This window comes from Cupressus sempervirens, chromosome 6 (assembly GCF_028749045.1).
Source record: "Cupressus sempervirens isolate cs-2001-9-10 chromosome 6, ASM2874904v1, whole genome shotgun sequence".
Lineage (NCBI taxonomy): Eukaryota > Viridiplantae > Streptophyta > Pinopsida > Cupressales > Cupressaceae > Cupressus > Cupressus sempervirens.
The window spans coordinates 403072174-403096053 of NC_143123.1; the positions used below are offsets into that span (position 1 = coordinate 403072174).

The 23880-nt window shown below is 35.6% G+C and overlaps 1 protein-coding gene and 1 long non-coding RNA gene across 3 annotated transcripts in view; one reads left to right on the forward strand and one right to left on the reverse strand.

The window, feature by feature from the left end:
- The first annotated feature begins 736 nt into the window (after positions 1 to 736).
- The window catches only part of APX6 (ascorbate peroxidase 6), a 111171-nt gene continuing 88027 nt past the window's right edge, over positions 737 to 23880 (forward strand). For both annotated transcript variants that reach the window (XM_089788300.1, XM_089788301.1), the window contains exons 1-3: positions 737 to 1015; positions 9880 to 9945; positions 11783 to 11915. In XM_089788300.1, coding sequence (XP_089644426.1) covers positions 868 to 1015; positions 9880 to 9945; positions 11783 to 11915 — 347 coding nt within the window. In that variant the 5' untranslated portion in view covers positions 737 to 867. The remainder of the gene's footprint in view (positions 1016 to 9879; positions 9946 to 11782; positions 11916 to 23880) is intronic.
- LOC149552760 (uncharacterized) overlaps positions 5652 to 23880 on the reverse strand; it is a 70163-nt gene continuing 51934 nt past the window's right edge. Inside the window, exon 3 of the long non-coding RNA XR_016352967.1 lies at positions 5652 to 5920. This is a non-coding gene — a long non-coding RNA (uncharacterized LOC149552760). The remainder of the gene's footprint in view (positions 5921 to 23880) is intronic.

Sequence of the window (23880 nt, forward strand, 5' to 3'; positions counted from 1 at the left end):
AATTATACATAAAAGAACAAAATCTCACCTAAATCAAATGACACTCGTAACAAAATGTAATTATCTTGTATGTGTAGATCAAAAAGATGAAGTTATCTCATCAAATATTTTAGTGTATAACAAAAAGATATTACGAACAAACTTTCTACATCATCAATAAAGAGAGATCATTTTATATATATAACACTATTGACATGCATCCTTCAAAAGTGTAATTTAAAAAAAATATTAGAAATTTTAGTTAATGATACATTGTTACATTGTTACATTCTAATTTGTTCAACCCATGTTTACCTCCAAAATGAAAAATAATCCATATACAATTATACAGAATAGAACAAAATCTCACCTAAATCAAATGACACTCGTAACAAAATGTAATTATCTTGTATGTATAGATCAAAAAGATGAAGTTATCCCATCAAATATTTTAGTGTATAACAAAAAAATATTATGAACAAACTTTCTACATCATCAATAGAGAGAGGTCAATTTATATATATAACACTATTGACGTGCATCCTTCAAAGGTGTAATTTAAAAAAAATATTAGAAATTTTAGTTAATGATACATTGTTACATTCTAATTTGTCCAAATAAACTAAGCTTGATATATAAGGGACCGATTAGTAACTATCGATTGAATGAATTATTTTAATCCAAAATAAATGCGCTCAAATGTAAATGGGTCCCATCCACGCAAGTTATAAATAAATCAATGCAACCTTCTTAGTTTATGATAGGATTTTAGCGTTCAAGGTGATTCGAGCTATCTTAGGAGGTCTTGGGAAACGAGGGCGCGGAAGGTTCTTCATTTGAAGAGCACATAAAACAATTAGAATCATCCCATATTCTAGTGAGTTGGTCATGGCCGCTACTGTTTTAGCTTGTTGGGCGCATCTGTTTAACTGCTACTCGCAAGATGGAACTCCTCACAAGCAAGTAAAATTGCTGCCCAGAGTTTGCTGCCACAGAAAAGTTACAATCGCCCTGTCTTGCAATTCTGAATGTTCTGGTAAGTCTCATTTTGCAATTTTCAACTGAGATGCATATTTTCTATCATTTGAACTTGACGCATACACAATGAAACACCAGCTTTTGAATGACAGTGTTTTTTCTTATGCAAACACACAACCAAGTGTTTTGTTCCTGTATTGTGCTTCTTCTAGGAATTTGGCTTGTACAGACTAGTTTTGAGTTGTTCATGGGCACTGCTGCACTTGTGGTATATCATTAGAGTGAATGTGTTGTTCGGATCACTTGTTTGGGGTTTTTGCTTATTCTCGGTAATCTTTGGTTGAGGATCTGGACCTTTCTTAATTAGTGACAGACCACATTCTTTGAATTTGTAAATACAGATCGTGTTTGAATGAAATATATTTGTTGTATATCATAACCTAACACATGTTCAATGGATTTAGGGACCACCTTATTCTAATGGAGGTTTTTTTCACACTCTTTCAACTATGCCTCTGCACAATTACAACTCAGCACAATGGTTTGGGTTATTATTGTATTCACTGTTTTGTATTTTAGATTGGTGGTGCATAACTCGCACATGCTTACCAATCCTTTACTAGGATGCCTGGTTTCAAAGCTCCTTGCAGAGGACGCAGTCACCAGATATCAGACGCTCGGTGACCTAAATGATGCAACCCATCGCAGGAGGATTGCACCAGCCCTGCAAATGATAATGAACCTATGGTTCCACCTCGGTACCTGACAAATATTTTACCCTACTCAAGCTATGTTTAAGTTTCGTTTTCTCGATGTCCTGTATCAGAAAGTGAGAATTGGAGTACAAGCTAGCAATAAGAGAACTTACTGTTAACATACAGTAGGTGAGAATTGGAATACGAGTTTGATTGATGGTGGGTGTGTGTATACTTGACTAGTTATGCAATGAAAGTCGGCTCTATATGCCGATGATCTTGTTTCAATGACAAAAACAGTGAATGATATGTGGGAACATTCAACTAGAATTGGTTTGCTAGGAGGTTGGGATCCAGGTGGACAAAAGCAAAACTAAGGTCACGATCTTTACCTTGAAGAAAAACAAGCTTCATATGGAATTTGTCTTTGAAGGCAGTCCCTTAGTGGTTAATTATTATAAATATCTTGGCCTTGATTTCCATAATAAGCTTAGCTGGGAGACATGTAGAGCAAAAATGAGATAGGGAGAATGGGAAGCCTTATAAACATTTCAAAATAGACGTAGAAGGGCTAAGGAATGGAAAATTAAGGAAACTCTCTTCGGGTGTTGATGGTGCTATACAGATGTGAAGTTTAGGGTGGCAACACATCAGCAATGAAATTAAGACAGAGAGAGAGAGATTACAAAAGCATCTAATCATGTGTGATCTGAAAATAAAATCGTCTGTTTCATATGAGATTGCCATTGCTGAAGCTGGTGGCTATATTCGTGGAGACATTGACTGTGATCTGCTTGCTAAGCTATTTGAAGAGGTAAGAGAACATGGATCTGTCTTGCTGGCTAAACTGGTGACAGAAGGGAAATTAGATAGAAGAAAGAGCACATAGATAAAGCAAAATAACAAACAGATGAATAAGTGGAGTACCAACATAAAAGAGTGCCCAAATATATATGCAACAAAAAATCAATGATGGCATTTGGACAAGGCAACTTGGGAGGAAAAGAGAATACAATATCAAGCATTTCAATTCTTTATATGGTCACGTTGTCAATTAGGATTGCACCTATAGCAAGATGCAAAATCTAGCCATCCTGTTGAAACATGGAAACTCTCTCAGGTGGTGGATTGTCCTAAAACGAGAGATGAATCTGCGGAAGCTAGGCAGGTTCCTAAATAGTGATCACCTAAAACCTAAATTATATGCGGGAAAAGGGATGAGAAGTGAATGACAAATAATGAATACTAACTCGAATCAGGTGATACACCGATGATTTTGTATGTAACTTTAATCAAATTAACACAAATTGTGCAAGATACAAATGATTCACAATACTCAAACAAACATGCAACTACAAAAGTGATTCTATGCAAGGACCTAGAATCTTCTCCTTCGAAAGGAAAACCTAGGCTTTACCAATTTTTAAAAAAAGAATAAGGACACAAACAAATACTTGTCATCACACTTATCAAGATTCAAATCTGCAATAAGGAATATAACTTAAATGAAGGACGAACATAGCATAAAAGTAAAGAATCCACAATATTGCACGAGAATCAATGAGAAAGAACCATTAAATCTATATAACCAATGCTGAAAAACCTTTGCTACAAATTGCTTTTACAATCAACTCAAAATTTGCAATGTGCAAAAATTTGAATCCGAAAGAAGATCCCTCATAATGAGGTGAATGTACAATAAATAGAACTCATAAGCCTAATTCAGATTTCAAGATCATGCCTAGAAAAAATAAGTCAAAATTGATACAAACTATGAAGAAGCCCATGAAAATTGCTCTCAACCACCTATCCAACTGATAGCTAATTGAAAAACTACCTCTAACTCCTCAAAATCATGCATAAAACCTTAACAAGGATTTCAAAATCAATTCAAAAATATAGCATGTAAAACTCCTCAAAAATATGCAAAGTATACATAAAACAGGCTCCCATAATGAACTGCATGCAAAACTGGCATTAACTGCTCCATGTCGCCAAAAATAGCACTAAAATGCTCCATCACTACATGGAAAACTTAAATTGCCCTTAGCCACCAAAAATAGCACTAGAGTGCTCCATCATTGCATGTAACGTCCAGTTAACTCAAACAGTCTATCTCCGCTAAAAATAGAACTCCTTGCCTTAATTGAAAATCACTTCAGATCTTAAAATAGACTCCCAGCTTTGTATTGCTTCAATTTCCCCCTTTCTATAATAATTAATAATAACAAAGGCTTTGTAATTATAGCCATTTGATATATTAATTTTACAATATTTATACCAATATTCTTCTTTTATTATATTTATCAATATTAATGTGTTTAATAATCAATGTTATTTATTTTACTAATTTTTTAAACATATTAATATTGATAAATATGGGGAAAGGGGAATATAATAAAGCATTTTATAAATTTTTATATATATTAAATGATAAAAATAGAAATCCTCATTTAATATGTATAAAAATTTATAAAATGTTTTATAGTTTTAACACCAAAAGCTTTACCATGGACCCAAAATATTATACAATATAGTGAAGGGGCTATCAAAAGGTAAGATCATAATCTTTCTCAACATTTCGAATTGAGAAGATGGGAGAAAAGAGTAGGGTTGAAACCCTAGCCGCCATGTCTGCATTTCCTTGCGATTTTCTGCTTTCTCCATCATACTGGATGCCATTCTTGGTTTTGCCTATCTTCATGCTGTTTCATGTGGTTGTTGGGCTTTGATTGGATGTGATTCTTCTACATTCTCACATGCCATGACTTCATTTCTGATATTGACGTGTTTATCTGCTATTGAATCTTGGACGCCATATTTGCAGTGTTTCATGTTTTTCTCTCCTTCTTGCCGTGGCTGGACGTTTTGCATTGTTCAAACCATGGCTGATGCTGTGACTTCTTTCTTCTTCTTGCAGGTTTTATTCGACGCTATGAAGTTTATTTTCTCCATGCCGTGACTGGTTATAATGCTTAAGGATTATCTCCTTTTGTTATATTGGACGCCATGAATGATATTTTCTTATTTTTGGTTTATGCCGTGAAACTCCATTTTTAAATGCTAATTATTTCGTGGTTCATTTGTTGGTGATGGCGTGAACTCCATCTAATTTATGGGTTCCTCCATTTTTTGCTTGATTTTGATTCTTCATTGCTTGCCATGAGGGAATAATTGTTATTTTATAGCTGGGTATTAGACTATGGACGCCATGATGATTCTAGAATTCTTTAAAGAGCGAGCTTTCTTGGTTCTAGCCGTAATTGCTTGGAATTTATGTTTGGTTGGAGATTATTGTGAATGCTCAAGTTATATGTGTTCTTTGCCCTCTGCTGTATTTATAGTCTTCTACTATGACTGGTGGAAATCTATTCATTCTTTTGAATCTGTTTTTTACTTGAATAAACTACTGGAATCAAAATAAAAATTTAATAAATAACAACCTTGACTGGAGAAATCAGATTTAGACTAAAAATCATTCTCTTCCTGAAGCAATTTTCTAATTTGCTGACATGAACTATCCCTTCTATGCTTCTTTTGATAAATTTGTTGTTTTTGATAGCTCACATCCAAGTGTACTTGCTATATCAGTCTTAGAAAATCCATCCTCCAGGTCATGATGGTCTGGTCTTTTAATGTAAATCTGTAATACAAGGGCTTTTCTGTAATATAACATGCCTCTATCATTCCAGAATGTTGTAAAACTTCATAGCATGACTTTTCATTGTTTGCAGTAGACACTTGCCAAGAAAATGTTTGAATCTTCATTCTTTATTTGCTGTTCTCTACTTTCAGCTGTAACTTGAGTAGCCTTTTTTACTGCACTTGCTAGTTTGTTATTCTGGAAAATACATATAATATGGAACTGTTACTAAAATTTTACACATGCTGAAAATTTTACTTCAAGTAACATCACAGAAAGAATTTTTGCAGAAGGAAGCATTCATTTTCTATTCACATTTCATCATTTTGCAATCATATATGAAACCATGTGCAAAAGAGATATAATGTTCATTGTATAGATCATCACTGATATGTACAATTTTCATTTTTACAAGTATGAAATGATTAATATGCTGAATAGAGAAAATCTCACACAAGCCGTGAGTATAACTAGCTAAGTGTTCTTTCATAAAGAAATACATAAACAGGAAAAAATACATATGTATGAAAGAAATAGGAATAGAGATAACCAATCATTGCCTGTTGTTTTGACTGGTTATGACTCTTTCCCTAGCAAGTTCGTCCAGCTCCACGCTCTCCAACAGCTGCAACAAAGAAAGGAAGAAAGCAACTGATGTTAGATCCTAAAGGATCTAAGCAATGATCGTATATCTCTATTCCTATACATACTTTATCTGTCAATGCATTTCGTTATGAAATAAAAGTAAACAGTAATATTGAAATCTAGTGCTGAGAGAAATAATATCATTTATGGGTGTCACAAGCCCGTGCTCGAACCTCATGAAAGATAGCTTAGATGTCACGTAAAATCAGAGTATCTTAATAGTCAAGAGAGCATCATTTCAGCATGCAAAGACATAAAATATTCAAATGAAATGTGTAAAAAGAGATCCATCAACATCTATAACATGGAGGCAATTTTAAAAGAACATAAGCTTTAGCTACTTTTGGATCAGATGTACAATGTGTGGGATGTTTATTTTACATACTAGCAGATTAGTATCCGGACTGGGATAACACATGGATTAGTTCTATATTTCCGGAATTTGAACGACAAAGCTTTTCAATTTGTTATATTGCCTGCATATATTGGTCAATTACAACCTTGAGTATTGTAAGGTATGGAGATATACATGCAGCAAATACATTAAACTGTGTTATTAGATTTCATGCTCAGTTAAGCCTGCTGTTGAAAGCCTCAGTTTTCTACAAATTGCTTAAATAGACACCCAAGTTTTTTTCACAATGCTTTGACATTTCGTGATTAACCCAGATCAGCAACAGAGGATGCAAAACAGTAAGGTATCTTGCTCTGTTAAAAGACACCATTGATTAACAGTAAAAAAGAGAAAAATTTGTGTAACAACATCTAGTTTCCAGCCGGTAAAAGAATCCTACAAGTTTATGAGAAGTTTTCAAGATCTGTGTTGTATTCCATAGGCGAATAAGGAAGAAAGCAAAATGATGAAAGCTTCAATGAACATATTTAGACTTGGCAACTTTCAGCAAGGCAACCACTATCTACAGGGGTATTTTGGTAGCATCTTTATAAAAAGAAAATTCATATACAGTAAAAACTCTCATCAAATTTGGTATGAATAAGTTGAAGCATGTACCCAACAGGATCAAGCATACAAGAATCCTTATCATGTCAGCCTTCAAGGAAAATACAGTCACGATTTTGAACATGGCACAAGCAAGTAAATATGCTCGGCCTTATAAAATGAACAGCTACAGCATAAAGAAGAGCAGTCCAGAAAATGAGCAACATTTCTTTTCAAGCTCATGACTTACAGATCAAGAAATAGTAGTAGATCTAGAAGAGCTCAAGATTAAACTAAAGATACATCAGAATACCTTGTATATTCATGGCGGCTGTAAGGAATATATAGCCTTAGTTTTTATAAAGAATGAGCAAATAATCTCATAAAAAAGAACCTGTCAAACGATTTTAAGCTCATACCTCCAGTAGCAAGCAAAGTCATGGTGGCCCGAGCTAGTAAAACTCATGGATACAAACGTTTTAACAATGGCTACATATCTTCCAAGTTCTGTAATGGTGGCTAGAACTAGAAGACTCAGCGAAAATGCAGAGAAAGGAATGGAAAAAGGGCACGGGAAGGCTCTGTTTTTTCCTCAAACCCTCCTCTTTCTTCATGGCCGCAGCCCCTTCATTTTTGCAAGTGCGATAAACCAAATGAAAATGTGGCATCATTTTAGGGTTCAACTTGCTTTGTATGACACGTCCAAGAAAGGCTTCCTGCCTTGTGTCATTTTTTCCCAATTTCTAAGCTTTGACGCCCATGTTTGTAATTAAACAAAAACATAACTTTTCCACCTTTTCTCAACTTAAGTTATTCTATTTTTTTGCAAAGATAATGTTTTTTTAATTCTTTTCAAAGGTAAAATTAAACACTTTTATTAGTAAGGAAATAAATTATTATAGTGTAATTTATTCTTATTATTTTAGTAAATACTAATTATTCTAATAAAATATTGAGTGATTAAATGTTGTCACTCAATATTTTATATAAAATAATTAATACTTATTAAAACAAAAAGAACAAACTACATTATAATAAATTATTATTTAATAAATATTAAATGCCTTATATTTTGTTACAGAATATAAATCATTTAATAATAATTATTGTTATTAAATGCCTTATATTTTGTTACAGAATATAAATCATTTAATAATTATTATTGTGCAAAGAAATAGGTGTTTAATTTTCTTTTAAAAGGTTAAAAGCAGATATTTTGCCAATCATTATGACTAAATTTTGAGTCATGTGTTGATGGGACTTGAAGGCCAGAGAAGTTGTTGCTTTTTGAAGACTTGTGGGAGTTTGGCGGGAGATTTGGGCTACATTTATGAGGGGCAGTTGGTGATATTATCAGACCATGCTTTTTGGGCTATTTTGTACACCTTTTGGAGTCTTTTCAAAGACTGAAGTTTGGCCTTTGGGGTTGAATCCGACCCAACATTTATGGCTTTCAAAATGCAGTTGAGAGGAAGGTGGTTATGTAGGAGTAACAGGCTCATTTTTCGGGGGTTCTTCTTTTTCTCTGCTTGGCATGTTTTGTAAGTTTTTTCAGACTTCTTGACAGGAGCAGGGATCATCTTGTAACCCATTATTCAGAGAGATATACAGATTTGCAGCACTTTTGGGCATTGATTTCAGCTTGTGCCTTCTCTTTTTCTGTATTTGTGTGTCATGTTGATGCCTTCTACAGGATGGTTTCAGTTTTTTTTTGCAGGTTGAAAGTTGTGTTACAGAGCAGTTTTGGATTGTGAGTAATCTATTCTCCTTTTAGAAGCTGTTATTTTAGCCCTCTTATTAGCTTTTTGCAAGGATTCTGATTATTGAGTTGGGCAAAGGAGTTTTGTTGTTGCTGTTTTATTGTGTTGGTTATGTGTTAGGTCTCAGGGATACTTTTCTGGTGCATCACCCTTAGGTTTTAGATTTTCATTTTCTGTTATCCTTCTACCCTTTTCCTCCATTAGAAATTTAGTTTCAGTAGTATAAAGTGATATACCAGATAGGAAGCCGGCCTAGAATTTGGAGATTCATTCTAGCCACGGTTCACCCACAACCCTGGAATGTTTCCATGTTACTCCAAAAGGTTAAGTTTTCTGCAAACTCAACAGGGTGCATTTTTGGTAGATAACATGAACATTCCTCCTTCGTGACAGCAAAGTATCATATTCATGCTTCTAAAATAGAAGCTTACATACTTCTTGTAGCTGTAAGTACTGTTATGACTTTCTCCATTTAGTCTTTAAACCGTACAATAGTAGCAACCAAGTCTTGCAAATCTATCATTACATATTTTGTCTGAACTTGATAATTGAGAATTGTTTTACATCTCATGCCATGTTTTGCCGATGTATATGCTGTGATTGTTTAAAATGCTTGCTTATTCTGAACTTGAAAAAGAAACTTGGAAGTTATATCTTCTTGTCTTTGTTTTATGCTTGCTGAAAGATCTTTATTACTTGACTATATACTTGTAGAGCTCCAATTCCTTCATGATTCGATTGAAAGGTTTCATACCTGTAACATATGTATGTCACTTTGACAATCTCGTCGTGTCTTCAAACTTTTGTTATGGTTCAACTAGAAGGCCCCATACTTGTAATTTATATATGCCCCCTCAACAGTCTCCCCATGTCATTAGTCTTCGCCTCTACATGATTCAATCAGAAGGTTTCACGCTTGTAATTTATGTGCGTCCCTTCAATAGTCTCCTCAATCCTTCAGTCTTGGCCTCTACATGATTTAGTCGAAAGGCTTCATGCATGTAATTTATTCAAGATCCTTCAACAACCTCAAACTTCATACCTATATGTGCACATGAAACAAACTTATTAGCATAAACCCTGTTTTGCTTTCAAATATCTCTCTTGCCTTTACATCTTTTAATGCAGTTATCTGAATAACCATATTGTAGGAACATTAAGTAGTGTAGAGATAATTGGAATAGTTTCCATTGCTCAGTTCGTATAAACTGACTCTTCTCTTTTTTTACATTTTTGCAGGTCTATTCCCAGATGGAGATGCGGGCTCAAACCTTCAACATTTAGAACAACAATCCTTCCATTCAGGCAATGGAGGCCTTTCCCTTTATCTTATCAATACTTTTTTGTTTATACAGTGTGTTTATTCTGATATTATGTTAGGAGCTGAGAATGCTTGTGGTGTATCTAAATGCATTGTATTAAGTACTGTTTAAAATCTAAACACTTTGCACCATATCAAAATATTTTTGAATATTTTAATAAAATGTACTATTTTGGTACTTGTATCTCGAATAAAAATGATCAATTTTTCTTGTTTACTGATTTCTGTACTTTACTTTCTGCGTCTATTTCATTCTGTAATATATATGCTCAGTAACTTAAGACACCTAGCTTAGTATAACGGCAAGCATAACATAGCAATTTAAGAGGTATGTTAAATTGGTAACAGGTCACACACAAAAAAACTGTATAGGAGCAGCAATCAAATCGAAAGCAAAAATGTTAATGGCTCAGCTAAGAACTAGTTTGCACCAGCTTAGGTGTGAGATTACAAGTTGGGTGGTGCCTAAAGAAGAGTGGGTAGACAGAATATGCTGTAATCTTTCTACCTTTTGAAACTTAACAACCATAATAACAATAATAATGGCAACAACAACAAATACACAAGTTTTACACAAATGACAACACCAGATGAATGTGGAAGCCCTTCCATTGAAAAGCATGGTGAAAGGACTGCTTGGATTTATTGTGTAAATCTTTTCTCATAAAGGTGATAAAAAAGATCTTACAACATTTGTAGGGACCAACCTGTTGTAGACACCAATCCGTGTTTACAGAATTTGCAAACACCAAACTACTAGACACACCAATTCCCACAATTGAGCACCAACTCAATAAGGGACATCAATCTCTTTTAATAGGGAGGCACCAACTTCTTTAGCACCAAAAATTCACCTTCAGAATGTTACTTTTTCAATAGACGTTGTACAACAAAATCTCCTTCATAGCTCTATTTTAATCCAGATCTGTTCTGCTTTGCATTACATTATCTTTGCTTTCGTTTGCTCTCAAATAATGGAGCATAGTAGCTCTTCACCCCACACACACATATCTGCCATACACCTTCTCTTCTACGTGTTTGTAAAATGAAGCATTACACTCACTCACACACACACACACACACACACACACCCATACTACGCTACACACTTTTATATCACTCTTGGGCACCAAAAATAAATTTTAGGTTGGCACAGTACAATTTAAAAGAAACTCTCATACATCAGGTCGCGTTCCCAAAACTTAATACAATAATTTAGTTGTTAGAAGGTTGGCCAAACAATTTAAATCAAGTTTACTATCACGTTTCAAGGAGTCGGGAGTCAGGGTTCTCCCTTCAAAAACTCTGAGCACTGAAGATAGATAAGCCGTTTAAGACATATGCTATATGTTGGGGTCAAGCATACTTCATTCCATCAAATTCTGAACATTTGCAAATTGGTTAAGGAAATTGGAATATAAGAACACACCCAAATTGCACTTCCACAAACTAAAATAAGGGAATGATAATGGTGCCTTGGTAATGTGTTCTTGCCACTTGGTTAAAATGGCAATTTTGATCTGTCCTGTTTTCTTGTATATTTATATGAGCTCTTCCATTTTTTTCATTTTGAAATGGTTTAGACTTCTAGTTATTATCTACGAATCTTCAATTATGATGCTAACTGATAGGTAAGGTTCTATAGATTTTGTTTTTGGATGCTCACAATACTAAACATGACTAAATAATTTAATGGTCTATTTTTCACACTGTAAGTTTGGAACTTTCCTCATAATGCACTCTGTATGCTTGTTTCTATCAATGATAAAGTTATTTAGTACATTTTTGCCTCCTTATAGATCTCTTGCATGTGAATCACAGGTCAAGTGTTTTCCAATGGAACTTCTCTTGGCAGAAGAATGCTTCTTTTGACAGCTTGCTTACCAGTCATGAAACTAGAGAATGATGTTGATCTATTCAGATCAATCAAGAGAACAAACTTACATGCAGTAGAGTAAGTAAAATTCTTGTAGAGATATGGTGGAGTTGCCATTGTTTTCTTTCTTTCCTCAGTTAAGAATGAGTTAGAAGTTTTCTATTGTTTTATTCCACTAAGATATTAAAATGCTTCCACTGTAGACAGTCGTTTATCTCCATATGAAGGAAAAAAAGGAAGGAATATATTTTTTAATGTCCATAGTCCACAAATGGTCAAAGTAGGTCAATGGAACTCATAGAAACGTACATGATCCACAAATGGTCAATGTAGGTCAATGGGTCTCATGGAAGTTTTTATTTTTTGAATTGCTATTTTAAAAAAAGTTTGTAATGCTTGTCTACTAAGATTTCTTTCAAGAAGAAATAAGGGATGAGAGGTTGATTTTAATATAGGTAGATTTATGTTGAGAGAACAGTCAAATGTTTATTTAATGTTTTAATTGAAGCTGATTGCTTATCATTGAATTTGAAGTCATGGCATAATTATATTAATATGCCGATAATAATCAATCGAACCCAATTCCCTTTTATTTCCGTAGATAACAATAAACTTTCCAAAGCATATATAATACTTATCAAGAAAAATTGATATAAGTGACTTGCAAATGACTTCTTGTTTACAAATTGGCACAATTATCAACTACGTCATGAATCTATGATCTGAAGAACCAGGTTTTCATCCACCTCCTCTTATCGCTGAATGTTTTTGTCTCCAGCAATCCTCCAATGCAAAGCACCAGTAAATATTATCAATTTCAATACAACATCTGACAATACCCTGAATAAACCTCTCCTTAAACTTCTATAATATTCTCCAGAAAATTCCTGATCTTACATCAGATTTTCTTTTGGCATTCCATTTCTTGGCCTACTGAAATGAAGTGGCTTTTATTTTATAATTCTGGTTGATATAAAAAGTCACTTTAATTGTTCTATTAAATAATTAAATTTTCATTCTATTTTGACAACTCAAATTTTAATTATAAATAAATTTCCACTGTCCTAGAAAAGGACATTGCACACACTTAGCAAGCTCAGTGTGTCATGGCAGAAGTGTTTATTAATTGACAAAAGCTGAGAACCATATCAGACCGTAAGAAACTAAGACAAAGATGAATACAAAAACAACTCATCATTGTGATGTGAGTTGTAACTTGCAAATTTTGATCATGCAAAGTTCTAGACAAGGTTTGAGAGATCAGATATATGAATACCTAAGCTATTGTCTTGTCCTACTACAAAACAATCGAACTCACCGACATCCTTCTTTTCTTAAAAGAATGGTAGTATACATTTAAAATTTGCTTTGTTTCTTCATTTATCAACCATATACAATACTCAAGGTTTTCTCCAACATCTATCGCCTCTTAAGATTAATCATCATTTTTATAGGTATTAGCCTATAAAGTGAAGATTACATAGTCTTATTTGTTCTGGACAGTGTACTTGCGCTATAAGGGGAGTTGAACTAGATGATGTTGACGTTGTTGGATAGGTTCTATTACAATAATAGATAAGTCGTCTATTATTAGTTAATTGTTATTTATTGTAAATATCTAATTAGCTTTAAGTTTGCTTTGGTTTTTGCTTTCTCTAGAATAGAATGTTTCTATTATTTATGATCGTTTCCTAAGGAAACATTGTCTCATTCTTTTGTATAAATTGACCGTTTGGTCTTTGTTAATAACAAGCAAGTATTTTACCAATTACTTCCGTAATATGGTATCAGAGCCTATTTCTTAATTTTTTCAAAAATTATAATTTCTTTTCTGAAATTATCAAAACCAATTTTCGAAATTATTTTGTAATCCTTGCTTCCTAATCTCAAAACCTTGCGATTTCAAACTAGGTTTTGTCTGAGGGTTTTGGAAAACCGCAGATTTTTTTGGCAAAATTGCAGCTTTGTTTTTGGAGATTCGCGGCCTGATCGTGATCGATTTGACTATAAATCGCGATTTTTCTTGGCCGAGGTCCTCTGCAAATCGCGTCTGGAAGGAACACACAGATATTTCTTGATCTTGCATTTTTTTTTGTTGCTCCCTTGCAAAATCGTGGAACAGAGTCTGGTTTCTTGGTTGCCATTTTCAGACGGCTCTGCAAAACGTCTGCTGGTTAAAACTCTGCAATCTTTGCCATTTGTGGAGTTAAAACTGCAATCTTCAGTGCGGTCTTTGCCTCTAGTCGAGCTCTGAAACAAAAATTGGCCATTTCTTTCCAAGAAATTGCCATTTTTTTTGCAAATTCAACCTTCCAAGCCGCCGGCTAGGATTTTGCTTGAAACCCTAATTTTTGGGGTCAAAAAAATATTTTGATTTAAGATTCTTGGTGGGTTTTTCGAGAGCTCAACTGGGTTGTCGTCCATTTTTTTGGGTGCCTCAATTTTCGAGCCAACGGATCTAGAAACTGACAACATATTCATTCTAGGTTTTTCAAGCTCTCTTCTGGGTCACTCTCTGATTTTTCTAGGTCTTCTGTATTTTTGCCTCGAAGAACATGCCTTCACAGATTTTCATAGTTTTCATTGGAAAACGTGACATGGCATCTCTGACAAACATTCTGCTCGAGTATAACTCCAAATTCAATGGTCGAAATTATGGCACCTAGAAGTAGTGGATCATTGTAATTTTTGAATATTGGAACACCAATCAACTTGTACTGGGTGTTATGAAGCGTCCGACTTCTCCGGGTCCCGATCAAGATACATGGGGTTTGAATAATCGAGAGGCAGTGATGCTTCTCAAATTATCCGTGGCTGATGATTAGTTTTCTCAAATTCCATCCGATAAGACAACTACCGAGATTTGGACACATCTCAAAGGTCTTCATGAGACTTCTGACAAAAGCAAAGCCTTCTTTCTGAAAAACACTCTATTTTCTATTGTCATGGAGGAGCACACCTCACTCCAGGCACACCTGAATCAGATTCAGGCAATCCGTGATCAGTTACTTGCAATCGGTCGCAAGATGGAGGAAGAGGATATTGTGGTTATCACTCTTTGGAGTTTACCAAAATCCTATGAGCATTTTATCAAGACTCTCAACATCACATCTTCTGGTGTTGATTTAAAGTTCACTAATATCTGCACACTGCTGCTTTAGCAAAATCGGTGGAAACAATAGTTCAGTAGCAGCTCCAGTTCTACCTCCAGAGAGCAAGCCTTTGTTGCGAAATCCTTTCAGAAGGATAAAGGCAAGTTTCAGCAGCCATCTCAACAGAAGTCTTCTACTCCAGCATCAGATGGTTTCAGAAAGAAGAACATTCAATCCAACTATTGCCACAAGTTTGGACACATGAAGGTTGAATATCGGAAACACTTAGCTGCATAGTCTAAGGAATTAGGTTCGTAGCCCAAAGAGAACAATGCAGAGCACATTGAGTAGGCGGAATTCGCCTTTTACGCCTTCATGGCTAAAAGACTTGCAGATCATGTGAAGTCGTCTGCCTGGTAAATTAATTCAGGTGCCTCTCGTCATTTCACTCACCGCAGAGACTAGTTTACTGACTACTAGCCTTATTCAGACTCTGTTATTTTTGGTGGCGGAGAAGAGTACACGGTTGTTGGTAAAGGCAACATTCAACTCTAGTCTGTTGGGAGGAATGTCATATTCCTTGATGTGTACTACGTTCCAGGGATGGAACTAAATCTACTCTCAGTCAGTTAGTTGTTGCGACATTCTCCACACTTGGCAGCCACCTTCAGTTCACATTAGTGCACCATCATTGATCGGGCGACTAAGTTTACTGTTTTAGTGGGTCTTGAGGATCATGGTCTTTTCAGACTTATTGATTCTGGTGATTCCCAGGACTTAGCTATGGCTGCTCGGCGATCTTCTGTCAGCACACTTTGGCATCGGCGATATGGGCACTTAAATGTGCATTATCTCTCATAGCTTGCTCGGGATGAGCTTCTTCTTGGATTGTCAGAGATTCAGACTCAACACCTTGGAGTTTGTGACGCATGCCAAGATGGGAAGCAACATCGCACACCTTTCACCAGTAGCGATTCATGGTGAGCTTCTCAGGTACCTCAGCTTGTTCATGCCAAAATCTGTAGCCCTATGGCCACTCCTGTTCTTGGGTCTAGGTATTCTTTGTTGTTTGTTGATGATTTCAATAGAAAAATGTGGGTATATTTCCTTCAAAAGAAATCAGATGCATTTCCTGTATTCAAAAGTTTAAACCTTTAGTTGAAAAAGAGTTTGGGAAATCCATTATTACTCTTAGATCAAACAATGGGGGGGAATTTTGTTCTAATGTTTTCTCCAGCTTCTTGGATACACATGGCATCAAACACTAGTTAACCACACCCCACACGCCACAACAGAACAATGTAGTTGAACGTCGGAACAAGACAATCACCAAGATGGCTCGTTCCATGCTCGAACATAGACATGTTCCGAAGCAGTTTTGGGCAGAAGTAGTTAACACTGCAGTTTATATGTTGAATCGGTCACCCACAGTGGCAGTCAAAGGTAAAACTCTAGAAGAGGCTTGGTCAGAGCGCAAGCCCAGAATCAATCACCCGAAGGTTTTTGGCTCCCTTTCTTTTGTTTGGATCCTTGATGCATCACGCACCAAGTTGGATGCCAAGAGTCAAAAACTCATGCTTGCTGGATATAACAGTCTTCACAAAGCTTACCGCTTGATCGATGTTGAGACATCTCGTGTCATCTACAGCCGTGATGTAGTCTTTGATGAGCAGCGAGGACCTTTCATGCCCGTTTTTCCTGTTCCTGATCCAATAGACCAACCAATGCAGGCTCATGATTTGGGAGTTCGGCTTCCATTAGGTCCACCTGATGGGAGGGCTCCTGCAACTCCAGTTCTACTAGTGATACTTGTACAGACACCTTTGGCTTCTCTTGCAGGATCACCTCGCTTTGTAGGTGCTTCACCAAGTTTGATCTAGATTCTTCTGATGAGGATCCTGTTGATCAAGCATCTCCTAGTACTAATGTTGGTCATTCTCCTATTCGGCCTAAGTGGTTGGCTAAGACACTTGCTGATCTTCATGATGATGAGCTCATTGATGGGAGAACTGCTTGGAAAAAGAGCAAAACTACAGATTTTGTTAACTTTGCTTTCATGGCCAACATTCACAGTGTGTTTGAACCTCAAACATATTCCGAGACTAAAAGAATTCCAGAGTGAGAATAGGCCATGACATTCGAACACCAGAGCCTGTTGAAGAACAACACCTGGGTCCTTTTTGATCTTCCACTAGGGAAGAAACCCATTCGCTAAATGGGTCTACAAAATCAAATACAAATCGAATGGTACTTTGGATAAGTACAAAGCTCGTTTAGTGGCGAAGGGCTTTTCTCAGCGTCAGGGCATTGATTATGAGGAGACCTTTGCTCCTACTACAAAGATGAGCACCATTTGATTAGTCCTAACCATGGCAACACAGTTTGGTTGGAAGGTCCATCAGATGGACGTCAAGAGTGCTTTCCTGAATGGTGATCTCCATGAAGAGGTCTACATGACGCAGCCTTCTGGTTTCAAGGTTGCTGGTAAAAACCATCAGGTTCTCAAATTGGTAAAAGCTCTCTATGGCTTGAAGCAGGCCCCTTAGGCATGGTACATAAAAATTGATAAGTACATCAGTGATCAAGGCTTCAAGAGGAGTTTTTCAGACTCAAATCAGTACATCAAGATTACTGATAGTGACATCATCCTTTTGGTTATTTATTTGGATGATCTGATCATCACTGGCAATTTGACATCTTTGATTCAAGGAATTAAACAGAACTTATGCCAGTCTTTTGATATGACTGACCTTGGGCTCATGCATTATTGCCCAGGTGTTGAAGTTTGGCAACAGTCTTTTGGTATATTCATCTCTTAGTCCAAATATGCTAGGGCCCTGTTAGACAAATTCCGTATGCAGTATTGCAAACCTGCATCTACACCTATGGAGAAAGGTCTCAAGTTATTAGCAAAGTCTGATTTTCCTTCTGTTGATGATACTACATATAGGCAACTAGTAGGTAGCCTCATCTACCTCTCTGCTACTAGGCCTGATATCAGCTTCGCAGTCAGCTATATTTCATGCTTTATGACAACTCCTAATACTGATCATTGGATGGCAGCAAAGTGTGTGCTTCGTTATGTGAAGGGCATTTTAGATTATGGACTTCTATACTCTCAAAGTTCTAATCCTAAACTCAGTGGGTTCACAAATTCAGATTGGGCAGATTCTGTTGATGATAAAAGTCAACATCTGGATATGTGTTCAGTTTGGGATCTAGTGCAGTCACATGGACTAGTAAGAAGCAATAGGTAGTTTTCCTCTCTTCTATAGAGGCTGAATACAGAGGGATTGTTAAGGCAGGATGTGAAGCTGTTTGGCTTTGTTGGACGCTTGGGGATTTGCAAATGTCACCAGCAGGACCGACTACTCTGTTTGTTGATAACGAAGGCATTATCAAGTTAGCATGAAATCCAGTCTTCCATGAATGAACCACGCATGTGGATGTTCACTGTCATTACATATGACTGCTGGTTGAAGACGAGACTATAGATTTGCAGTTTGTTCCTACCATAGATCAGACTGCAAACATTCTCACAAAGCCTCTTGGTCCTGATAAGTTTGTCAAATTCAGATGACAGCTTGGTGTTCTTGATAGATTAACCATTAAGGGAAGGTATTACAATAATAGATAAGTCGTCTATTATTAGTTAATGGTTATCTATTGTAAATATCTAATTAGCTTTAAGTTTGCTTTCGTTTTTTGCTTTCTCTTGAATAGAATGTTTCTATTCTTTACGATCATTTCCTAAGGAAACATCGTCTCATTCTTTTGTATAAATTGACCGTTTGGTCTCTGTTAATAACAAGTAAGTATTTTACCAATTACTTCCATAATAGGTTCTAGGAATTTAAAAAGAGATGGCAAATTTGTCCCAATTCGTTTTCTAGGAGCATCTCTTCATTGCTAGTTTTCTATCTACTCAATGCTTGCTAATTTTTATTCTATGCCCTTTCTTAAAGATCATACTATCCATTGACCTTGGACTTTCTCTTTCACTTCTTCCCATTGGCATAGTAAAGCTAAATCCATTTCAAATTTCCGTGTATTGGTGGAAGTATCTTCTCTTTGCTTCCTTGTGCATTCCATTTCATCTTTTTCGTTTTTTTTAATATCCTACAGCCTTACATGTTTTCCTTTCATCTTAATCAACCATTTTCATTTTTCTAAATTGCATCATGGTCGCTAATTAAATAGGTTGGCTTGATTCTTGATGATAATCCAAAAGCTTCTTCCTCTTACTGTCTACCACCATGGGTATGAAATATTACTGTTTGGAATATAGTTTTGGATGAACCCCTTGGATTATTTCATCCCTCATGTGCTCATCCATCACTTTGTTTCTCTATGCTGATCCATCACTTTGTTACTCTATAAAGTGGATTGATGGTTAGTATGGAAAAATTAAGTGTTGTATAGCCCTAAGTTGTTCCTCCCTTTTGTTTTGGCATTCAAGTAAGATTTCTTTACTATATGCATAAGATTTAGCTCCAATCTTTTCTTGAGCCATGGCTTTGTTCCTCATACAAACTTTAAGCTTCTTAGACAATCTAGATAGTGTAGGTACAAAGCTACTTGTCTGTTTGGTCTCCTCTTCTACTATGAGACAAGCAGAGGTAGCGAGTACAGTTTATTGCTCAATACGGTTATTCTTTACTATTGGATAGTTCTTGAGGTTGTACCCTTGATGATTGATTTGCATGCTCTATTGACTCACCTTATATCCAATAATCTTGTACTGACACACCTAGTACTGCTGTATCCATGCTAATTGATTGGTTCAATTTCTTTCTTTGGCTTTAGGATAGCATGTGTAAGCATATTGTGATTGAATTAAATATACTTGGACATGGCATTTCAAGTGAGTAGGAAGGAAATAACAATTTCATCCTCTAGGTGTTTGGCGAGCACCTCTTAGATGTGCTTGGCCTCAATGTTTGGCATGTGCTCGATAGACTTCAGAGCCTTAAACCATGAGAGGGAGGCAAGGTGTAGTCTTCTTTATGGTGGTTATCAAAGAACTAGAGTGTATAATGCTGCGTACAAAACAAAAAAAGGGGTTGTTTCCACATGAGCATGAACTTTAGAGGGTATGCAATCCTTTCTCGCAATAAGTGTTCCTATTATTCTCCATATTGGAGTCCACCTAGCCCTCATCAGTGTTAACTGCACCTTTACTTTCACTATTGTGCTTCCTAAATGTTCTCCAATTCTCTCTTTTAGATAAATTGTTGGATTTGATAATATCTTATTCCTTTTTCTCTACGTACAAAAGTGGAAACCTTTTGTCTGATTTCCCTCATCTTGAAAGTTCCAATTCTTCAGTACCTCTACTGTGACTAGACCTTCTCCTCTATTCCCCTTCCCTCAGTGAGAAAATGAAAAATATTTGCAAGATCTTCAAGATCATAAGACATTTGTAGTGGAATACCCTTCACCACAAAGCTGAACTTACCTGTGCTTGCATTAGAGTTCTTGAAATCTTTATGATGATATCTATGGAAGCCATTTTTTTAATCAAATATTGATAATAAAGAAACATGTTGTGCTTGTGCCTTAGTTTGCTTCTCAATTGGAAAGCAACCTTGTTTCGGTGTGACCTAAATTCATCAATCCTTCTCTAGGAAGATACCATTGCATACCTTTTGTAATGCCTTTTCTTTGGTTGGTCTACTAGAGGCAGGCAGAGATAGCAGTATTATCGCTTATATTAGTGGATATTGGCTTTCTGCAATGCAAATACTTTTCCTAATCTTTCGTTTTCTGCTTTAATCATTGATTAGAACACCAAAGAAGAAATAGTTTTAATGCAATCAAATCATAAACTCAATCCATTGCACTAGCTTATCAAGAAAAGGACTCAAAATAGTCATGTGGACCATCAAGGAGGTAGAGAGAAGTGGTGGCCGAGGATTAAAATGACCTAAACCAATTTCATCGAAGGATATGCTGAAGTAAAGTGCACAAGAAACAACACAAATCAGCCTTGAAAGTAGAAAATGGCACCATTTAGAAGTTTTGGGGCTACTATTGTTCTGATCATTCAAAAGATTTGACTCTGCCAAATGTAATACATAGAAAACCCTTTCAACAGTTTCATTGATCCTCTTGCTGAAGCAACTTGATCAACTCTCCACAGGGCAGGTCACTATCCTTTTGAGTTAAAATTTTTGGGCTTAATGAAAATTCGATGGGTCTGAAAGAAGTCTTGGACTTGGGAATCAGTAAAATCTTAATTAATTTTCTGAATGTCAAAATACACAAATTTGTAAATATTCTTCAAAATTATGCATTACTGGAATTTAGAGAACATATTACTGATTCCCTTCATATATTGATGAAAATTAGAGAATAATATGCATTATAGATTAAAAAATGAGTTTAATACACATTAAGTATTAATATAAATGAAAATTACAAAGTATGCTTTCAGTGTTCATAATCTATAAATTGCTTCTATGACTAAATCTCCCAAATGGTAGTGTGGGTGGCCTTGAACTGGATGGTAGTGCTTAATATTAAGGGACAACATCATCCTCAACGATAGCCTTAGGCACATGATGTGAATCTGATGGTGACCCTAATGATGCATACCTTTTGCCTCATTTTCCATTACATCCTCCACCTATTGAGTTGTTTCCAAATCAGCTATCTCATTAGCAATAGTGTAACCAATTCCACTTCTGCAATCTGTGTTAGCAGACTGTGATCAACATATGGCATATAATAACGAGTAGTTATTTTCACCATAGATAGTAGCATGAATCTTTTAAGGGAAAGCAAAAGTCTATTCTTTTCCCAAAAAATGAGGTTTATTTGGGGAAATTTTGGATTAAAAAAAAAGGTTAAAAAATGCAGAGAAAGGGAGAAAACGTTTTGTTTTTGAAATTTAAAGGCATTTGATAGCATAGGGATATAGAGAGCAAATAAAATTGAGAGTTTAGCTCATCAGTTGTGGAATATAGATTTTTCATTTTTATCATTTATGTTCATATCGCTGATTACATTTGCATAATGCACATATAGTAACAGGATGCTAATGTCTCAAAATTTTAATTACACAAATTAATCAAAGCCTCACTAGCTTTGAAAACAATACTAGTATTTTCTTGTGGCTCAAAATTAAACCAATTCAAAACCACAGAGAATATAGCACATCTAAACAGAAAGAGTTCTAGTCATAAATAAATTTATAACAAGCAAAGTAGCAAAGATAATTGCAAACCATCAGTGAGTGCAGCAATGCAACAAAAAAATGTCTTCAAAGTGGCATTTACAAGAAAGGGAAAAACAGATGGCAAATTTTACAATTTCATGAGAAATTAGCATTACCCTGTTTTGTTTTCAGTATGCAACTCGTAAAAGTAGTGGATGTAGTCATGCTACATTTTATAACCATTTCTATAATCATAAAAATTATCATTTGCTAGAGTTGCAATTACCACCATTTTTTGGAGTCTCACTAATTCACTTTCTAATACGATTGTGGTCAAAACGTTGTCCAATATGTTAGATTTCTGATTTGGATTGATGTGAACTGCACACTTCGAAGAGCTTGACCCTTGGCTCTATTTGTCAAAATATGCTTTTGTGGTGCAGCTCTCTAAAATTCTAAATACAATCTTGTGAAGGTTTTGTTATGGGACTGGTTGCAAGATGAGTGCTAAGCTTGGTAAACCTGGTGCAATTATTAGCATAGTTTGAAAACTTGTACTCAACATGGACTTAGCAAAACTTGACCCCATAAAATAATTACCCGGAATAAAGAAACCAATGCATCTGGAGAACACATAAGTCTATCTTGATTATCAATTTGTCATAACTCAATATTACATGTCATATATGATATTACCCTTAAATCAATAAATGACACTTCCATGGATATTGTAACATGGGGACAACGATAGGTGGGGATTTGGGGTTAGATCCTTTGGCAAAGTTGAGGAACAACTTCTCATGGAGGTCTAGGGGTAATGCCCCCAGAAAAGTCAAGGGGTAGTGCCTTGATGTGTTCCCTATCATGGTATAGGATGGGGTTGAGGGGCAGAGCCTCACCATACACAAATAAAGACCTTTAAAACCACAAAGACCATCATGGCACACACCATTTTCAACTTTTCTCTAGCACCATTTCCTCACTACTTTTGACCAAATTGTTTTTCTTCCAGTCCCTTTCTCAACATGTTTTTGTCATGCCAGTGCCAAAATCATGTTTCATAGGAACAATAGGATGAAAAATGTCAAAGAGATGAATTGAAGTGTTGAAAATTGTGTGGGTTTTGTTATAACTCATTGTTAGGCAAGTTTGTGAAAAAAACTTGTGATTCCAAATAGAAACCTCAGCCAAGTCATAGCAAAAAAGTTGTTGACTACTGGGCTTGATTTTCCCCTAACTTAGCTCACAAATTTGGTTCCACTCTGTGATGAGCTAAAAATCTCGAAACCGTGGCAAGTCAGCCAAGTACTTGCTGAGTTTTCCTACAATGAATGTTAGTGTTGCTAATCTTAGTTGCACCAATAATTTAGATTTGGACAAATTAAAAATATCTATATGGAAATTGCCTTAAAAAATGGTAATTGGATGGCTGATAGTTTGAGTTGCTTTGACAAAATGAGGATATTGGTCTAATAAAGCTTGCATGCATTGGTTACAATTCATTAAGGGCGTGCTTAAGGAATCTTCAAAGCTTCTGATAGTTTTAAATAGCTTAGAAAGTCAATTATATAATTTTCATGAAATGTAGTATAAAATGAAATAATTTCAAACATTTGTAATTGATAATTATACTAATTGTGTGCTTTTGTTGAAGTTAGAGAGAAATAATGATTGCAATCTAAGTCAGTGAAATGAAGGTTATTCTTGTCAGCACCAGTATTTGTTCTAACCAATGTTGTGACAGCAAAAACACCTTCCAAATGCAAAATTCACAGTGCAAATCTGTCCTGCC